The sequence below is a fragment of the Myotis daubentonii genome, chromosome 2 (assembly GCF_963259705.1).
Source record: "Myotis daubentonii chromosome 2, mMyoDau2.1, whole genome shotgun sequence".
Lineage (NCBI taxonomy): Eukaryota > Metazoa > Chordata > Mammalia > Chiroptera > Vespertilionidae > Myotis > Myotis daubentonii.
The window spans coordinates 2,684,224-2,701,875 of NC_081841.1; the positions used below are offsets into that span (position 1 = coordinate 2,684,224).

At 57.2% G+C, this 17,652-nt stretch overlaps 1 protein-coding gene across 1 annotated transcript; it reads left to right on the top strand.

Annotated features, from left to right (window-relative positions):
* Positions 1–2,739: 2,739 nt before the first annotated feature.
* LOC132225984 (1-acylglycerol-3-phosphate O-acyltransferase PNPLA3-like) lies at positions 2,740–17,652 on the top strand. Its single transcript, XM_059680894.1, has 8 exons — positions 2,740–2,990; positions 5,412–5,644; positions 6,441–6,506; positions 7,560–7,769; positions 12,000–12,060; positions 12,972–13,187; positions 13,991–14,123; positions 17,486–17,652. The coding sequence occupies exons 1-8, from the start codon at positions 2,741–2,743 to the stop codon at positions 17,598–17,600; spliced, it is 1,284 nt and encodes a 427-aa protein (XP_059536877.1). The 5' UTR covers position 2,740; the 3' UTR covers positions 17,601–17,652.

Genomic DNA, 17,652 nt, shown 5'->3' on the forward strand with positions numbered 1-17,652 from the left:
CTCCCTGGGTCCTGTTTTGGGGACAGGACAAACCTGGGAGGGGCCTCATCTCTGAGGACCAGTGCCCAAGGGTGGGTTCCTGAGACCCGGATGGAGGAGGGAAGGTGTTTATCTGGAGATGCAAGAGTGAGTCACGTGAATGGATGGACCTGTGAAATATACTGAAGGCGAGGAGAAAGATCTTCTCCCTGTACTCTTTTTGTTGTTGTTGATCCTCACCTGAGGATAATTTTTATTGATTTTCAGAGAGTAGAAGGGAGGGAGGGAAGGGAGAGAGAGAGACAGAGAAAGAGAGAGAAACTTCTGTGTGAGAGAGACACATCAACTGGTTGCCTCCTGGAGGTACCCCCTGGGGCAGGGAGAGAACCCACAACCTAGGTACGTGCCCTTCACCAGGAATGGAACCCGGGACCCTATGGTGCATGGGATTACACTCTAACCAGAGTCACACCGGCCAGGGCCCCTCTATGCCTTTATTTTTTATTTTTTAAATCTTTATTGTTGAAAGTATTACATGTCTCCCTTTTCCCCCCATTGACCCCTCCATCCCTCCCTCGTCCTCCATCCCTCTACTTTTTAAAATTCTTCACTAATTGACCCCTTGAAGTTCTTGACCCTTGAATCAAAAGACAGATTTCTGAAAAAAAAGCATAGAAATTATCTATAATAATAAAAGCATAATATGCTAATTAGACCAGACGACCTTCCGGGGGAAGCCGGGGCTGCAATGTAAGCCCAGGTCCTGGGTGCCGGAGGGAACCTGGTGCTGGCAGCAGGGGGAAGGAAGGACTACTCTTGCACAAATTTCGTGCATTGGGCCTCTAGTTTGGTATAAGTCTGACCAGACACAGGAGCCTGCATAAGGAAATGACTCCGTGGGTGCTCTTATGCTAGTTGGGTGAAGGGTGGAAAGTTCTAGAAAGATGTGATGGGACAGAGGCAATGAGGTCAGTGTGGGCACCTGGGGGAACATGGCAAAACCTGTCCACTCAGAAGCCTCTCTGTGGCTCTGCGTCTGGAGACAAGTATGGCCTCGGGCCTGCAGAGGGCAGCACCTCTCACATCAGGGCCCATGACCCGCCCAGGGACTTGGCAGTGAGTCCTGCCTGCCCTGCCCTTTCTCAAGTCCTTCAGCTTCAAATACCCAAAGGCCACGGGGCGTCTTTGGGGGAGTGTGTCCTGAACCCCGTCAGTACATACAGTGGACTGTGAGGCAGCTGAACCAGGAAGGAGATTCCCACACAGGTACCACCCGGTGACCTTGAGGACATTATACTCAGTGACATCAGCCAGTCCCAGGAGGACACATCCCGGGTGACTCCCCTTCTCTGCGGCCCCTGCAGGCGAGGAATTCACAGACAGACAGTAAATGCAGGCCACGGGGGCTGGGCAGGCGGAGGGGACTCAGTGTTTCATGGCAGTAGAGTTTCTGTTCTGCAAGATGAAACCAATTTGCAAATATGCAATGGTGATGTGTGCACACCTTGTGAATGTACTTAAGGCCACTGAACTGTGCCTTTAAAAATAGGCTACCAGGGTAAACTTTGTGTGAATTACAGCCGGGCTGGGAGGCTGGGCTGAGGGTGGGGGTGCAGGGTGACCTGAGGCTGTCCCTGGGGTGGGGAAGGCTGGGCCAGGTGCGTCGCTGTGGGAGGTCAAAGCCAGCCTGGGGCACTGAGGGAGGACCAGGCAGGTGACGGAGAAGCCCAGGCCTCCCACAGGCGTGGGGTGTGGTAACTGGGGGAAGGGTGCCTGCCCTCATTTTGCGGGACTGCAGGGAGGCGGTGAGTGGGCCCCGGAGCCCCTGGGTCGGCGCTGAGCCAGCACAGTCCGAGCGGGCGCCTGTCTGCATGCACGTCCCACCCCGGGAACCAGGCCCAGTCCACGCACCGCCTGCTGCCCTCTGAGAAGGTGCGGAGTCTCGTGGGCGGTTCTGGAAGTCACCGCCTTCGCTTCATTACGGACTGAGTCGTCACCCCTTGGGGAAATCCAGGGTTCGGGTCCTGAAAGCTTCGGCTACAATAGTTTGGTCAACCCGTCACTACATCAACTTAGAAGCGAAACTTTGAAATGGAAACTTGGCGTCACTGTCCTGAAAAGAGAATCGCCACCACTTGCCAGGCACTGAGACATCACACGCACAGACTGCAGGAAACAGAGCAAAGCCATCACACGCGGGTCGTGTAGATGCCGGTGCCGCCTAAGGCCTGGGAAAAGGGGAACGACCACGTGTCGGGAAGAAACTAAAGACCTCAGTGTCCACTGCTGCTTCCTCCCTGACTCAGGGATGAAGAGGAACTGCAGGGGGCGCTGTCTCTTTCAGGACATCCTGTCATTTGGAGAAGGGAGAGCTCCCCCACCCTCCCTCAGGTGCAGGTCTGCCTCTCCCAGGCCCCGCCCCACAGCCCCTCTACCCGGATAGGCCCCGCCCCACAGCCCGTCTACCCGGATAGGCCCCGCCCCACAGCCCCTCTACCCGGATAGGCCCCGCCCCACTGCCCGTCTACCCGGATAGGCCCCGCCCCACAGCCCGTCGGCTCCCGCTAGGCCCCGCCCCACAGCGCCTCCAGCCCTCGAGGTGAAGGAGCAAGGAGTGGGCGAGGAGCCCCTGATTGGCCCACCCGCCCGCAGATCATTTGCTGGCCGAAGGGGCGGGCCCAGAGGCGCTGACGTCACGCAGGGAACACCTGGGGAGCAGCTGCCAGGCCGCGCAGAGCGCACCAGTGGGCACTGGGTTAAGATGCCAGGAAGTGCAGACCGTGGACCTCGCACCCCGCCTCCCGGACCCCGACCCGCCACCGCTCTGGGCGACCCCGAGCGTGGCTGGAGCGTGTCCTTCGTGGGCTGCGGCTTCCTGGTCTTCTACCACCTCGGGGCGACCCGCTGCCTGAGCGAGCGCGCCCCGCACCTCCTCCGCGAGGCGCGCATGTTCTTCGGTGCCTCTGCTGGGGCGCTGCACGGCGTCACCTTCCTCGCAGGTGTCCCTCTTGGTACGTCCAGGGCCGCCCCCAGGCTCCTTGCCAGGAGGGGGCGCCCCCAGGCCTGGGCTGCGGGCGACTCCTAAGGTTTCGGGATGCCCGGTGGATCCGAGTTTGGACACGGAAACTGCAGGTGCATCCGGGGAACCCTGCAGACAGGTGCCCCCTCCACTGCGTCCTCTCGCCTTGTGCGCGTGGGCTCTGTCGCCCAGTCTGGGAGGGGGCGCCTTGGGAGCGGCTCCTCTGGGCGTGGGAATCCCGAGCATCTCCTCACCCCACCCCCTTCTGGAGCCGGGGCTTGAAGGAAGCCCCCATTCCCCACCACCTAGAGCTGCAGGCAGAAGGGAGCTTGTCGGAGGAGGCTGGAGGTGGAGCTGATCCTTGAGGTCCCCTGGGGATGCTCTGGGCCAGCTGAGCTGCAAACAGGAAGAGTTGATTCTCCCTGGGTCCCACTGACCCGGATGAGGGCTGTGGCCTGTGTCCCGGGTGGGCACCTTCTTCCCTTCAGGGACTTAAGAGACTGGAGACAGCCCCACAGCTCCTCCCTGCTCCTGGCACCACTGGTGCAGCCCAGCCCTCCTGGGTGCAGACATCTCAGGCAGAAAGAGGGCCAGGGCTCCTGGAGACCAGCTGATCAGGCTTGGAGGAGGTTGGGGGGCCATGATGGGTAGGGTGTGTGCAGGAGGGTAGGAGAGCTATCTCCTCTCCTTCCCAGTGTTTCAGGCCCTTCCTCCGGGCTGGAGTGGCCCCTGGACCCCCCCACACCATGCTCACCCTCCACACCCACTCAGGGCCGCAGGAAATAACAGCCCTTTAAGTTTTGTCCGGATTAACGTCTGTGCTTGTGGAAGCCAGTGGGAGGGAGGGGTGTGGGCTGGTGCCCAGCTGGCCTAAAGGACTGGGGTGCAGCCTCCTCGGCTGGGGTTCCCCATCAGGGGGCAGAGCTGGGAGCAAGGGGCAGTGTGGAGCTGCTGGCACCCAAAGCCCCAGAAGGAAGAGGATGCCCCTCATCAGCCCGTTTCCCTGGGCTCCTCAGGGACTTCCTCTTGGCTGTGACCAGGGCTGCTGGGGGGGACACAGCCAGCAGGGCTGCCCCTGCTCTGGTGACAGGAGTCTCCTGCCAGGAGGGCAGCCCTGCTATTGGAGGGACCTCCTGCCATTGGAGGGACCTGGGCTGAGTGGGAGGTGGGGTTAGGGGGCCACCCTGGCTGCCTTCTCCCTGCAGGGGGAGGGGAGCAAAGGGCAGGATGTGACCTCCAGGACGGCCAGTCCGCCCCCCCCACCCTCCGGGCTATAGCAGTGCTGGAGCCAGTCCTTGTCCCCAAGGTGACCTGGAGCCACCCACGCGGTTGAACATTTAACTGGGGCTGTGACCCCAGGACCCCAATGAGGTGCAGAGCAGTGCAGGGATTCGCATAACAGGGGACAGGCCGAGCCTGGGGCTGTGCCCCGCAGCACAGGGTGAGGCAGGTGAGAGGTACACGCAGGTGAGAGGTGGAGGCAGGTGGGAGATTGAGGCAGGTGAGATGGGGAGGCAGGTGAGAGGTGGAGGCAGGTGAGAGGGGAGGCAGGTGGGAGGGGAGGCAGGTGGGAGGTGGAGGCAGGTGAGAGGGGAGGCAGGTGGGAGGGGAGGCAGGTGGGAGGTGGAGGCAGGTGCGAGGTGGAGGCAGGTGCGAGGTGCAGACAGGCTTCCCGCCCTGGTGCTGGCCTGGTACTCTCTGCCCCCTGGAGTCAGGCCTCCCTGGCTCTGGCTCTGAGGGGAGAGGGGCAAGGAGAGCGCACCCGGGCCTCTGGAGGCTCGGTCCCGAGGCCAGGCTGGGAGGGTGCTGTGCAACAGGAACAGTGCAGGCCGCACTGTCTGTCATTTTACGTTTCCCAGAGACAGGAAGCAAAAAGTAAGACACAGTGAAGTTAGCCTTGTTCATCCCAATATCTCCAAGCAGTGCCCTGCTCCCATTTAGTCAGTATAAGGGTGTGTGTGTTGAGATATATATATATATATTTTAAATAAGTATTTTTACCTTTTTTTTTTTTAAAATACATTTTATTGATTTTTTACAGAGAGGAAGGGAGAAGGATAGAGAGTTAGAAACATCGATGAGAGAGAAACATCGATCAGCTGCCTCCTGCACATCCTACTGGGGATGTGCCCGCAACCAAGGTACATGCCCTTGACCGGAATCGAACATGGGACCCTTCAGTCCACAGGCCAACGCTCTATCCACTGAGCCAAACTGGTTTCGGCAAGATATTTTACATTCTATTTTGCATTAAATTTTGAGATCCTCTAACAGCTCAGTTTGGACGATCCCCATTGTAAGGGCTCTGCAGCCACGTGAGAACACAGCTCCCTCCGCCCGGTTTCTGGTCTTGCCACAGTCGCCCCACTCCCAGGCGGCACATCCCTCCCCCTGTGGGCTTGTCTCCCCACAGACCACACCCTGCAGGTCCTCACAGACCTTGTGGAGTCCGCCAGAAGCCGGACCATGAGCATCCTCCATCCGTCCTTCAACATAGTCAGGTCCCTCCGGGAAGCCCTCCACAGACACCTCCCGGACAACGTCCACCAGCTCATCTCAGGCAGAATGTGCATCTCGCTGACCCGAGTGTCCGACTGGGAAAACGTCCTGGTGTCCGAGTTTCAGTCCAAAGACGACGTTGTGGACGTAAGCGGTGGGCCTGTCTGGTGCTGGCAGTGAGGGGCGGTTTCATTCTGGGAGTCACACGGAGAGGCTGGCGCAGGCCACCTGCCCCCTTTCTTACACGGACCAGCACCTGGCCGGCCGGGACGCTGTCTGTTACCTGCACCCTGTGACGTACACGCTGTGCCCCCGTGGCCTGGGCCACAGCCTGGGAAACCAGCACAGGTACCGTGTTAAAGGATGGCTCCTCATCCTTGCAGGCGAGGCTTTGTCCACCTCCTCAGGGCCCTGTCCCTCCCACAGGCGTCCTTTCTCTCTGTGAGTCAGTGTTGTGTGCTGCTTAATGCTCTCCAGCTGGTGCTACTCCACTGTGGTCCCTGGACCCGTGTGGGCATCACCTGGGAGCCTGTGAGACTTGCAGTCTGAGGCCCCTCCTCCAAGCTGCTGCCTCGGAATCCCGGGCCGGGGTCCAGGGCCAGCGGGTCAAATAGCTTGAGTCTGATCCAGTCCTTCCCAGTCAGTCATCGCGTCCACAGCTCCAGGTCCGGTCTGCGATGGCCACTGGGACTCTCGTGGGCAGCCGGGACAGGAAGTTGATGTCCGCAGACTGTGGTGATAAGGCGCTCATATTTGGGGCTGAAATGCTATTGTGTGGTTGGTTCAAAGTTCATTCAACCCATTAATTAAAGTGCCTACTGTGTGCAAAGAGCACAGTCAGACCAGCTGCTCCTCTCGCTCACAGAGAGAAGGCTCAGGGAGGCCCAGGGGAAGGAAGGGCCTACTGCTTTGCCTGTGGTTTCACTCCCTTTTGTCTTCACAGGCCTTGGTCTGTTCCTCCTTCATCCCTTTCTTCTTTGGCTTAATCCCTCCGACCTTCAGAGGCGTGGTAAGTCTGCTCTTAAACTGTGTTCGCAGCGTGCTGGGCGCAGGCACCCTAGGTCCCCAAAAGCAGAGCCCTGTGTCTCTCAGCCTTGAACCAGAGATTCCATCGCTGCCCCTCCATTCCCACCCACCCCCAGCCCAACCTCCTTCACCAAGAATCCACTATCTGGCTTTCTGCTAGACAGGCTGCTTCACTTAATTTTTGTTGTTAAGCCTCAGCAGAAGGTTTTTTTTCCATTGATTGTTAGATAGAGCGGAAGGGATGAGGGAGGGGAGAGATAGATAGATGGATAGATAGATAGATGGATGGATGGATAGATAGATAGATAGATAGGTAGAGAAACATCGGTGTGAGAGAGACACATCAATTGGGAGCATCCAGCACTCAGAGCGAGGCCGGGGATCTCTCCTACAGCCCCGGTAGGTGCCGATGACCAGGAATGGAGCCCGAGACCTGTGGTGCTTGGGCTGACACTCTAACCACCGACACACACCGGCCAGGGCAGGGTCACTTCATCTTCCCCTGAGCACCGAGGACAGGTGCCCGGGGGCCTAAGACTCAGCCACTCCCTTCGCTCTCAGGGTGGAGCGATTCGGTCCCCTCTGGGACTGACTGTCCTTCCAGCCCGTGGCTTGGGGCAGAGCTGCCGACAGAGCTACGGTTCAGTTCCATCGGCAAACACTCTCTGTAGACACATGCGGCTGATGGCGAGCCCTGCCCGCAGAGTCCGAGTGGAGCGTGTGCTCTGCGGGCTCTGGGCCGCGTGCTGGGCTGTGCAGCACCAGGGCAGCTCCTTCCTGGGCAGCCGTCACCCACTGAGATGATTGCCTGCCCCCCCCCACCCGGACATCTGTCCTGTCTGCGGACAGTGTCACAATAGGGGACACTGGCTTGACAGGTGCCGACTCTCCACATTGTACCGACCCCGCCTGCCCAGCCGCAGGTGTTGACAGAGGCTCCCCAAGCCCGTCCTCCCCCATAGCCTCTGCCCATAATCTGAGCACCAGGGACCCTGCCAGAGCCTCTGACCGGACGGGTTTCTCTCTCCCTCACAAGCGGTACGTGGATGGAGGGTTTAGTGACATTATACCCTGCTTTGATGACAAGACGACCATCACTGTGTCACCCTTCCTTGGGGAGCATGACATCTGTCCTAAGGTCAAGTCCACGAACTTCCTGCATATGGACGTGTACAGGCTCAGTCTCCGCTTCTGCTTGGAGAACGTCCACCTGATCAACCAATCCCTGTTCCCCCCGGATGTGAAGGTGAGTGGGGCTGTTTGTTCTGCGGGTGCAGCTCCGTGCTCTTGTTTGCTTGGGGACCCAGCAGTGTCTCGACGCAAACCAACCAAAGCTGACCCCTCAATGAATAGGGATCGGAGAAGAGTCACTTGTCCCTGAAGGTCAGTGGTGCCCCAGGAGGGCTTCCAGGAGGAGGTGTCCCTGAATCACCTGGGGACATTTAAACTCTGCTGCCCCTCATGACTGTGGTTCTAGTGCAGTCGACCTTCCTGCTCCACAGGTTTCCCACCTGTGGATTCAACCAACCACACATCAAAAATATTCTAGCCCTAGTTGGTTTGGCTCAGTGGATAGAGCATCGGCCTGTGGACCGAAGGGTCCCGGGTTCGATTCAGGTCAAGGGCACGTACCTCGGTTGCAGGCTCCTCCCCAGCCTGGTACTGGCCGTGCTCGTGCAGGCAGAAACCAATCGATGTGTTTCTCTCACATAAATGTTTCTCTCTGTCTGCCCGCTCTCTTCCACTCTCTGTGAAATTCAATGGAAAAATATCCTTGGGTGAGGATTTAAATATATATATATTTAAATATATACACACACACCTACACATACACATACACTAGAGGCCTGGTGCATGACATTTGTGCACTGGGGGGGGGGCATTCCCTCAGCCCAACCTTCACTCTCTCACAGTCTGGCACCCCTCGGGAGATGTCAGCGGACCTAAGCCAGCAGTCGGAAATCCCCCGAGGGGTCCTTAGCACAGCAGCGGAGGCAAGAGAGGCTACCGCCACTATTGCTGTGCTGGCCAGCCATGAGCCCAGCTTCTGGCCATGAGCCCACAAGGGGAGCACACTGACCACCAGGGGGGCAGCTCCTGCATTGAGCGTCTGCCCCCTGGTGGTCAGTGCACATCATAGCGACCGGTCGTTCCACCGTTTGGTCAATTTGCATATTAGGGTTTTATTATATAGAACTAGAGGCCTGGTGCACAAAAATTTGTGCACTGGCGGGGTGTGTGTGTCCCTCAGCCCCACTTGTGCCCTCTCAGTCTGGGACCCCTCGGGAGATAACGACCTGCTGGCTTAGGCCCACTCCCGGGTGGCAGAGGGCAGGCCCAATCCCTAGGTGCAGCCCCTGGTCGGGCTCAGAGCAGGGCCGATTGGGGAGTTGGGGCGCTGCCCCCTGCCACGCACAGAGCAGGGCGGATTGGGAGGTTGTGATGCCACCCCCATTCACGCTCAGGGTAGGGCCGATTTGGGGGTTGGGGCTCCGCCCCCTGTCACACTCAAGGCAGGGTCGATGGGGAGGTTGCAGAGCCACCCCCTGTCACGCACAGAGCAGGGCCCATCAGGGGGTTGGGGCACTGCCCCCTGTCACACTCAAGGCAGGGTCGATGGGGAGGTTGCGGAGCCACCCCCTGTCACGCACAGAGTAGGGCCCATCAGGGGGTTTGGGGCTTCGTACCCTGTCACACGCAGAGCAGGTCCGATCAGGGGGTTGGGGAGCTCCCCTCTGTCATGCACAGAGTAGGGCCGATAGGGGAGTTGGGGCACCGCCCCCTGTCACACTCAGAGCAGGGCAGATCAGGGGGTTGGGGCACTCCCCCCTGTCACACTCAGGGCAGGGCCAATGGGGAGGTTGCGGCTCCACCCTGTCACACAGAGAGCAGGTCCCATGGGGGGGTTGGGGCGCCGCACCCTGTCACACACAGAGCAGGGCTGATCAGGGGGTTGGGGAGCTCCCCCCTATCAGGCACAGAGCAGGGCCAATCAGGGGGTTGGGGCGCCTTCCCCTGTCAAGAACAGAGCAGGGCAGATAGGGAGGTTGTGGCCCCGCCCCCTGTCACACACAGAGCCGCAGGCGATTAGGGGGCTTGGGCGCTGCCCCCGTCATGCTGCTCCAGGGGCCAGGAGGCCTCGCGGCTCTGCTGATCCTGGTGCCGGGAGGCCTCGCTGCTCCGCTGATCCCGGTGCCGGGAGGCCTCGCGGCTCCGCTGATCCCGGTGCCGGGAGGCCTTGCTGCTCCACTGATCCAGGTGCCAGGAGGCCTCGCGGCTCCGCTGATCCCCGTGCTGGGAGGCCTCGCGGCTCCGCTGATCCTGGGTTCGGGAGGCCTCGCTGCTCCGCTGATCCCGGTGCTGGGAGGCATATTACCCTTTACTATATAGGATAGAGGCCTGGTGCACAGGTGGGGGCCGGCTGGTTTGCCCTGAAGGGTGTCCTGTATCAGGGTGGGGGTCCCGCTTGGGTGCCTGGACAACCTGGATGAGGGGATGATGGCTGTTTGCAGCTGGTCACACCCCCTTCAGGGTGGGGGTCCCCACTGGGGTGCCTGGCCAGCCTGGATGAGGGGATGATGGCTGTTTGCAGCTGGTCACACCCACTTCAGGGTGGGGGTCCCCACTGGGGTGCCTGGCCAGTCTGGGTGAGGGGCTGAGGGCCGTTTTCAGGCTGGCGGGTAACTGAAGCTCCCAACCTCTCCTTTTTTTCTTTTTTTTTTTTTTTTTTTTTTATTCTGGGATTTATTTACCTTCTATGGCTGTCACTGGAACTGAGAGCCGGCTTTAGCTCTGAGGCTCGGCTCCAGCTCTGAGACCTCAGCTGCTGAAAGCAGGCATCTGGGTTTGTTTGGGTTCTATAATTGAAACACTGTTGCAACTCCAGCTCCGCTGGCTGGCTGAAAGCATGGGGTTTGTTTAGCTTCTATAATTGCAACATAGTTGCTTAGAGTGCAAGCTCAGAGCCCAGCAGCGGCAGGCAGGGAACCTTGGCTTCCTCTTTCACTGGAGCAAGGAAGCCTCCTGTTCACTTCAGCTACCTGGCTGCCGGCAGCCATCTTGGTTGGCAGTTATTTTGCATATTGCCCTGATTAGCCAATGGGAAGCGTGTCGGAGGTATGGTTAATTACCATGTTTGTCTATTATTAGATAGGACTAGAGGCCTGGTGCACAAATTTTTGCACAGGTGGGGTCCCTTGGGGTGGCCTGCGGGGATTGGGCCAAAACCAGCAGTTCAACACCGCCTGCCGCTCCTGCCTGTCACGCCTGATCATCCCAGCCCTACTGCACCTGCCACAGGCTCACACCCTGTCAGTCACGATCGGGAGAGGCTCGCACCGCCCAGCAGTGCTCACTAACTGTGAGCCCTGCACCCAAGAGGGGGCGGCCTGGGAAGTGATCAGCCCTCCAGGCAGGAGGTGGTGCTTGCCGGCCGGGATCAGGATCCATCCCGCTGACGTTCATACCATTTGTTGGGAGCCACCTGGTGGCCGCTTTTATATGGTTTCATCTTTGCTGAGCGTCTAGGGAGGGGAAGCGGCCATGGTGCCTGAGGCTGACTTCCAGGAGGCCGGTGGTGCTGTTGGGGATCTTGCCAGCGGAGTGGTCTGTCAGTGCCTGGCCCGTTCTCCGGAGATTGGACCTGCAGGACTACTGAGGGAGTGTGGTGGGTCGCCGGGACGGGTTGGTCAGCTGAGGGCGCTCCTGCTGTGGGAGCGCACTGACCACCAGGGGGCAGCTCCTGCATTAAGTGTCTGCCCCTTGGTGGTTACTGTGCATCATAGTGACCGGTCGTTTGGTTGCTTAAGCATGTGTGTGTGTGTGTGTGTGTGTGTATTCCAGAAAGTCCCAAAATGCAAAACTTGAATTTGCCCCTCGCTGCGCCCTACCCTGAATCCACAGAGTGACGTGGAGTCGGGTGCCTGCTGTAGCCTGTGTGCAAACCCTACACCATTTACATGAGGGACTAGAGCGTCCATGGATGCCGGTGCCTGAGAGGAGCCCTGGACCAGTCCCAGATCCTGGGGAGACTGTTTGTGGGTGCAGCCTGGGCGGTAGGATGTGTCGCGTTACCCACATGATCTTATTCGTGGCCACGGTCACAAACCACGCAGCACTGTAGTATGCCTTCCCACCCCAACAGGGTCTTGGGGGCCCAGGAGGCTGCAGGGAAGTGGGCAGGACAGTGAGCAGCCCGCAAGGGCTCCCCCTGGAGGCAAGGCCGGGCACCGGCTGGTTGGTGTGGGTGGTTTGTGCACAGAGCAGGGGAGGCAGCTGTAACTGTCCCCCAAGCACCAGGACAGGCCTGTCATGCTGGGTGGCAGCAAAGGCCCCATGGAGGGTGTCATTCCTGCCCAGTCCCTTGTCCGGCCATGCCCGGCCCATGGAGGCAGCTCAGAGTTTGAAGGACTCTTCAGTTTCAATGAACGAGGCTTAGCGAGTCGGCCGGGAGTTCACTTACTTGCCTGGCTTACAGGTGCTGGGAGAGATGTGCCTGCGAGGGTACTTGGATGCGGGCAGGTTCCTGGAAGAAAAAGGTACGTATGAGCTGGGGAGCAGACGAGCCCTTTTCTCTAAAAAAAAAAAAAATTAAAAAGAAAAGAAAATATATGGTTTTATTGGTTTCAGAGAGAGGGAGAGGGAGGGAGAATCCGCAGTTCGGGCAGTGCGCTGGCCGGGAACAGAACCGTGCCCTCCGGGTTCATGGGTTGAGGCTCGTCCACTGAGCCACACTGGCCGGGCCAGATGAGCCCTTTGCCTCCGCTGTTGGTCAGCAGCCTTGGAAAGCCCCAGAGCCTGTGCCCTCACTCGGTGAGGAGTCGGGCTCCTGACACATTCGCGTGGAACCCACCGTAAGATGTGTTCGGAGCTGCTTTTCTTCGATGCTGCACGTTGGCTCCTGTACTGACCGCGTCCATTAGTCTGAGGCCGAGACCAAGGAGCCCGTCTGGCCACCAGGACCTGCACGTGTTACCCACTCAGGAAGTGTCCATTGTGTCCCTTCCAGGTGCCACGCACGTGGCTGAGTGCGGGGGGCCCTGCCACCCGGAGCTCACTCTGGGGATGGATGACGTGTGGAGGGATGACATGCAGAGGGCGGGACAGGATGTGGGCTGCTACAGGGTCACACAGGAGGGAGCTGCAAGGCCTGGGGGAAAGGAGGGCTTCCAGGAGGAGGTGACTCCACTTTGGAGATGGATCGGAGGGGAAAAGGCCTGTGTAACTGCAGTGGCTGAGAGATGGACAGAGGAGAGGCGCACGCTGGGCCCCGTGCGCGTGGGGAAGCCTGCACTGCAGCAGCAGGGAGCCACGGAGGGCTGCTGAAGCAGGAGGGAGGGAGGCCAGAGGGGAGCGTGGGAAGGCCCCTCTGGATGTCCGGTGGCCGCTGGCCTCCTGTCATGGGTGGGTGGGTGTGTGAGTCATGCCCCTGTCTCCGTGCCCCGCGTAGGCATCTGTGACAGGCCCCGTCCGAGCCCGAGTGTGCCCTCGGCAGCGCCCGAGTTCCTTCCGTTCTCCTGGGAAACCGCGAGCCCCGAGGCTTCCCCGGGGGCGGCTGCCTGGCAGGGGAGGCCCGAGGTGGCCGAGCTGCTGGCCCACCTGCGTGTCAGCCTCCGGCCCTGGGACGAGAGCATCCTGGAGACCCTGTCGCCCAAGCTCATTGCGGGTGAGACGCCTCTGGCGGGACGGCAGGGTGCTGCTCTCTGTCGCTGAGGCTCAGAGGGCTCCTCTCCGGGTTGGGGAGGAGGGTGATGCTGCCACGGGGAGGAGAGGAGGCCCCACCTCCTGGCACCATCTCCCCACCCGGGCGCCTTGCTCAGCCTCCCTTCCCCTTGTGCACGGCCAGAGAAAGCCACACTCCCGGTGAGCCCGTTGGGAGTTAAGCGGGCATGCGCCCAGTTCCTGGGTCCGGGCGCACCCAGATCACCATTCTTCCAGAACACCATTCTCTGCCGGGGCCCCATCTCCACGCCTTCTTTCTGGAAGAGCCTGTCTGCCTCCCCTTCACCGAACCCTCAGCTTTGAACTTGTCCTTGAACGACGGTAGTGCATTTGATCATGTCGTCAGACACCAGATGGGCCAGGAGTGCAAATCGGGCACTGGGAGAAATTCAAAGATAAGCAAGACGCTGGTGCCCAGGTTGCTACGATTTGAGGGTCCTGAGGCCACGAGGAACGGGAAACAAGCCAGGGCTCCAGGCAGAAGAGGGCGTGTTGGGAAAGCCCGTAAGGCGGGTGGGGTTGGGGGTTTGGGGATTCGTGTCTCCTCCAGGGAGAGCTGCCAGTGGGACAGTTGATCCGGGGCCCGTGGCTGTCCCAGGGCTGTTCTGGCCGCACTCCCTGCTCCAGGGCATGGGCCCGGCTTCTGATTCTTTGGCAGCAGGATCTGTGTGTTTCACTGGAATTGCAGGCAGCACCTGGGTGAGGTGACACTGGGGGGAACGCCCCTCCCCCCATGGTATCTTTCAGGCCTGAGTGAGGCACTGAGACCCCGAGGTGGCTGCTGGAGCAAGATCTGCAGCTTCCTACCGGTGAAGGTCATGTCTTACGTGATGCTGCCCTGTACGATGCCCGTGGAGTCCGCGCTCGCGGTGGCCCAGAGGTGAGCAGTGTGGGCGGCTTCGTGTCTCGGCGGTTGAGTGAGGGTTAAGGGAGAGTTCACGTAAGGCCCCACGCCAGGGCCTGGCTCCTGTGCAGGGCAGTCGGGGTCACAGTCTATAGGGTCTGTCCCTGAGACGTGCCTCATGCTAAGGCCTGGCCCAACCCACCTCCTTTCTTTTTATTCATTTTTTATTGTTTGATTTTAGAGAGTGGAAGGGGAAGAGAGAGAGGGAGAGAGGGAGAGAGAGAGAGAGAGATCATTTTGTTGTTCCACCCCATTTATGCATTCATTGGTTGATTCCTGTGTGTGCCCTGGCCAGTGATTGAACCCACAACCTTGTCCTACCCAGATGATGCTCTCAGCCAACTGATCTACCTGGTCAGGGCTGTCACCTCCTTTGTCATTGCTGTTGGAGGCTTGTCACTTCCTGTAGCTCCGCCCTTTTATTTGGGGACTGTATCCCGGGGAAGGAGGGACTTGAGGCAAACAGGTGTGCACCCGGAGTCCTGGGCATTCATTTTACTCAGCTTTCTTCCAGCTGGCTTGGGTGTTTACTTCCTTTTTAGTGGGTTAACCTAGGGTGTCCATCTTACTGGTATATTTGACTAGAGGCCCGATGCACGAATATTCGTGCAAGAGTAGGCCGTCCTTGGCCCAGCTGCCAGCACCGGCTTCCTCCGGAAGGACATCCAGAATGATGTCCGGTCTAATTAGCATATTACCCTTTTATTATTATAGATTTTATTATTCAAATTTATCTCTATTGTTGAAAGTATTACAGATGTCCCCTTTTCCCCCCAGTGGCCCCCTCCACCCTGCTCCCACCTCCTCCCCAGGTCCTCCCCGCACTTTTGTCTGTCCGTGGGCTGTGCATACATGCACATAAATGGATTAGCCTCTCCCCCTTCCCTCTAAATACGTCAATCTGTTGCCTGCTTCCATGTCTAGATATTTTTTGTTCATCAGTTCAGTTTATTTTATTCATTAGCTTCCACGTATGAGTGAGATCATGGGAACTTGTCTTTCTCTGACCGGCTTATTTCACTTAGCGTAACACCTCTAGGCTGTTCAAAGGGTATGAGATCGTACTTTTTACTGCTGTGTAGTATTCCATGGTATAAATATTCCACAGCTTTTTTATGACTCATCTGCTGATGGGCACTTGGGCTGTTTCCAAGTCTTAGCTAGTGTGAATAACCCTGCTATGAATGTAAGGGAGCATACATTCTTTCTGATTGCTGTTTCTGACTTCTTAGGGTATATTCATAGAAGTGGGATCACTGGGTCAAATGGGAGTTCCATTTTTAATTTTTTGAGGAAACTCCACTCTGTTTTCCATAGTGGCTGCACCAATCTGCATTCCCACCAGCAGTGCATGAGGGTTCCCTCTTCTCCAAATCCTCACCAGCACTTGTCGTTTGTTGATTTCTTGATGGTAGCCATCCTGGCAGGTGTGAGGTGGTACCTCATTGTCATTTGGATTTGCATTTTTCTGATTATTAGTGACGCTGGGCATTTTTTCATGTGTCTCTTGGCCATTTGTATGTCCTCTTTGGAGAAGTGTCTATTCAGGTCTTCTACCCATTTTTTAATTGGACTGTTAGTCTACCACTTGTTGAGTTAGATGAGTATTTTATATATTTTTGGAAAACCCCTTAGCAGATGTATCAGTGGCAAATATGTTCTCCCATGCAGTGGGCTCCCTTTTCATTTTGATGCTGGTGTCTTTGGCTGTGCAGAAGCTTTTTATTTTGGTATATTCCCTCTTGTTTAGTTTTTCCTTTGTTTCTCTTGCCCTAGGTGATGCATTTTGAAGTCTTTTTCGTCAGATATGAGTATTGCTACCCCAGGTTTTTTTTTTCATTTCCATTGACAGGGAAAATTCTTCCATCCGTTCACTTTCACCCTGTGGGAGTCTTTTGTTCTGAGGTGGGACTTAATAGACAGCCTATATATGGGTTACATTTTCTACCCATTCAGCTACCCTATGGGTTTTTATTGGAGCATTTGAGCCATTTACATTTAAGGTTATTATGGATAGGTACTTATTTGTTCCTATTTTTATTCTTTATGCCTATATTCGCCCCCCCCCCCCCCATTTCTTCTTACAACAGTCCCTTTAGCATTTCTTGCAGTTTTGGTTTGGCGGCGATAAACTATCTTAGCCATTTTTTTGTCGGCAAAGCTATTTATTTCACTTTCAATTTGGAATGATAGCCTTGCTGGTTAGAGTAGTCTTGGATTCGGTCCCTTGCTTTTCATTACTTTGTATACGTCATGCCAGTCCCTTCTGTCCTGAAGTGTTTCTATTGAGAAATCAGCTGATGGTCTAATGGGAGCTCCCTTGTAGGTAACTTTCTGTCTCTCTCTTGGTGCCTGTAAGATTCTTCGTCTTTAACGTTTGCCATTTTTATTTTGATGTGCCCAGGTGTGAGTCTTTTTGGGTTCATCTTGATTGGGACTGTCTGTTTCCTGAACTTGAGTGCTTCAGTCCATCTTTTAAAGTCCAACCCATCCTTCAAAATCCAGCTCCGTTCGTCCACCCATGGACCTTCCCAGGTCTCTTCCTGCCCCAACAAATTAGCATCCTGTTCCCACACCATCTTTCCCTGTGCGGAAGTTCAGGCACTTATCAAAGCCCAGGCATGGGCCCTAGCCCGTTTTGCTCAGTGGATAGAGCATCAGCCTGCGGACTGAAGGGTTCTGGGTTTGATTCCGGTCAAGGCACATGCCTGGGTTGTGGGCTCAATCCCTAGTAGGGAGCACACAGGAGGCAGCCAATCAATGATTCTCTCTCATCATTGATGTTTCTATTTCTCTCCGTCTCCCTTCCTCTCTGAAATCTATTTTAAAAATTAAAAAGAGTTCTGTGCCTTCACTCAGCTTAAAAAAAAAAAAAGGCCAGGCGTGGGGTCCTTTGGGGTCCAGGGGCAGGGAGGCTGTGGAGGCCAGGGTCAGGCTTCCTCTGCTGGACTTGCATGCGGACACGTGCAGTCGGGCTGGTGGAGTGGGTGGTGTCTCCACTCCAAGCGTCGGGCATCTTGCCTCGGACAAGCAGAATCCGGGAAATCCAGCCTTCTCCTGTGATTCCCATGGAAACCCCTCCAGCTTTCCTGACTAAAGAGCGGCCGAAGTTTGGGGCTTTTAGGTTGTCTGTCCGAGCCCACCTTCTGAGGATTTATCCGATTGGGATTAGACGTGAGCCCGCCGTTTAGTGGCACAAGGGGCCTGTTGTCAAGCTGGCTGCCTTTCGTTCAGCTTTTGTTTGGTTCTCTTCGTTTGGCTCATCTTCCTGCTGACACTGTGTGTGTGTGTGTGTGTGTGTGTGTGTGTGTGTGTGTCTGTCCGCTTTTATCCTGCAGGCTGGTGCTGTGGGTTCCCGACATCCCTGCCGACCTCCGGTGGCTGTTGTCCATCACCTCCCAGGTTTGCTCTCAAGGGATGACGCACCTGCTCCCCACGTCCTCGCGGGTGTAGATGGACAAAGAGAGAAACAGCTGTTGCTGTGTGTCAGTTACTCTTATTGAGT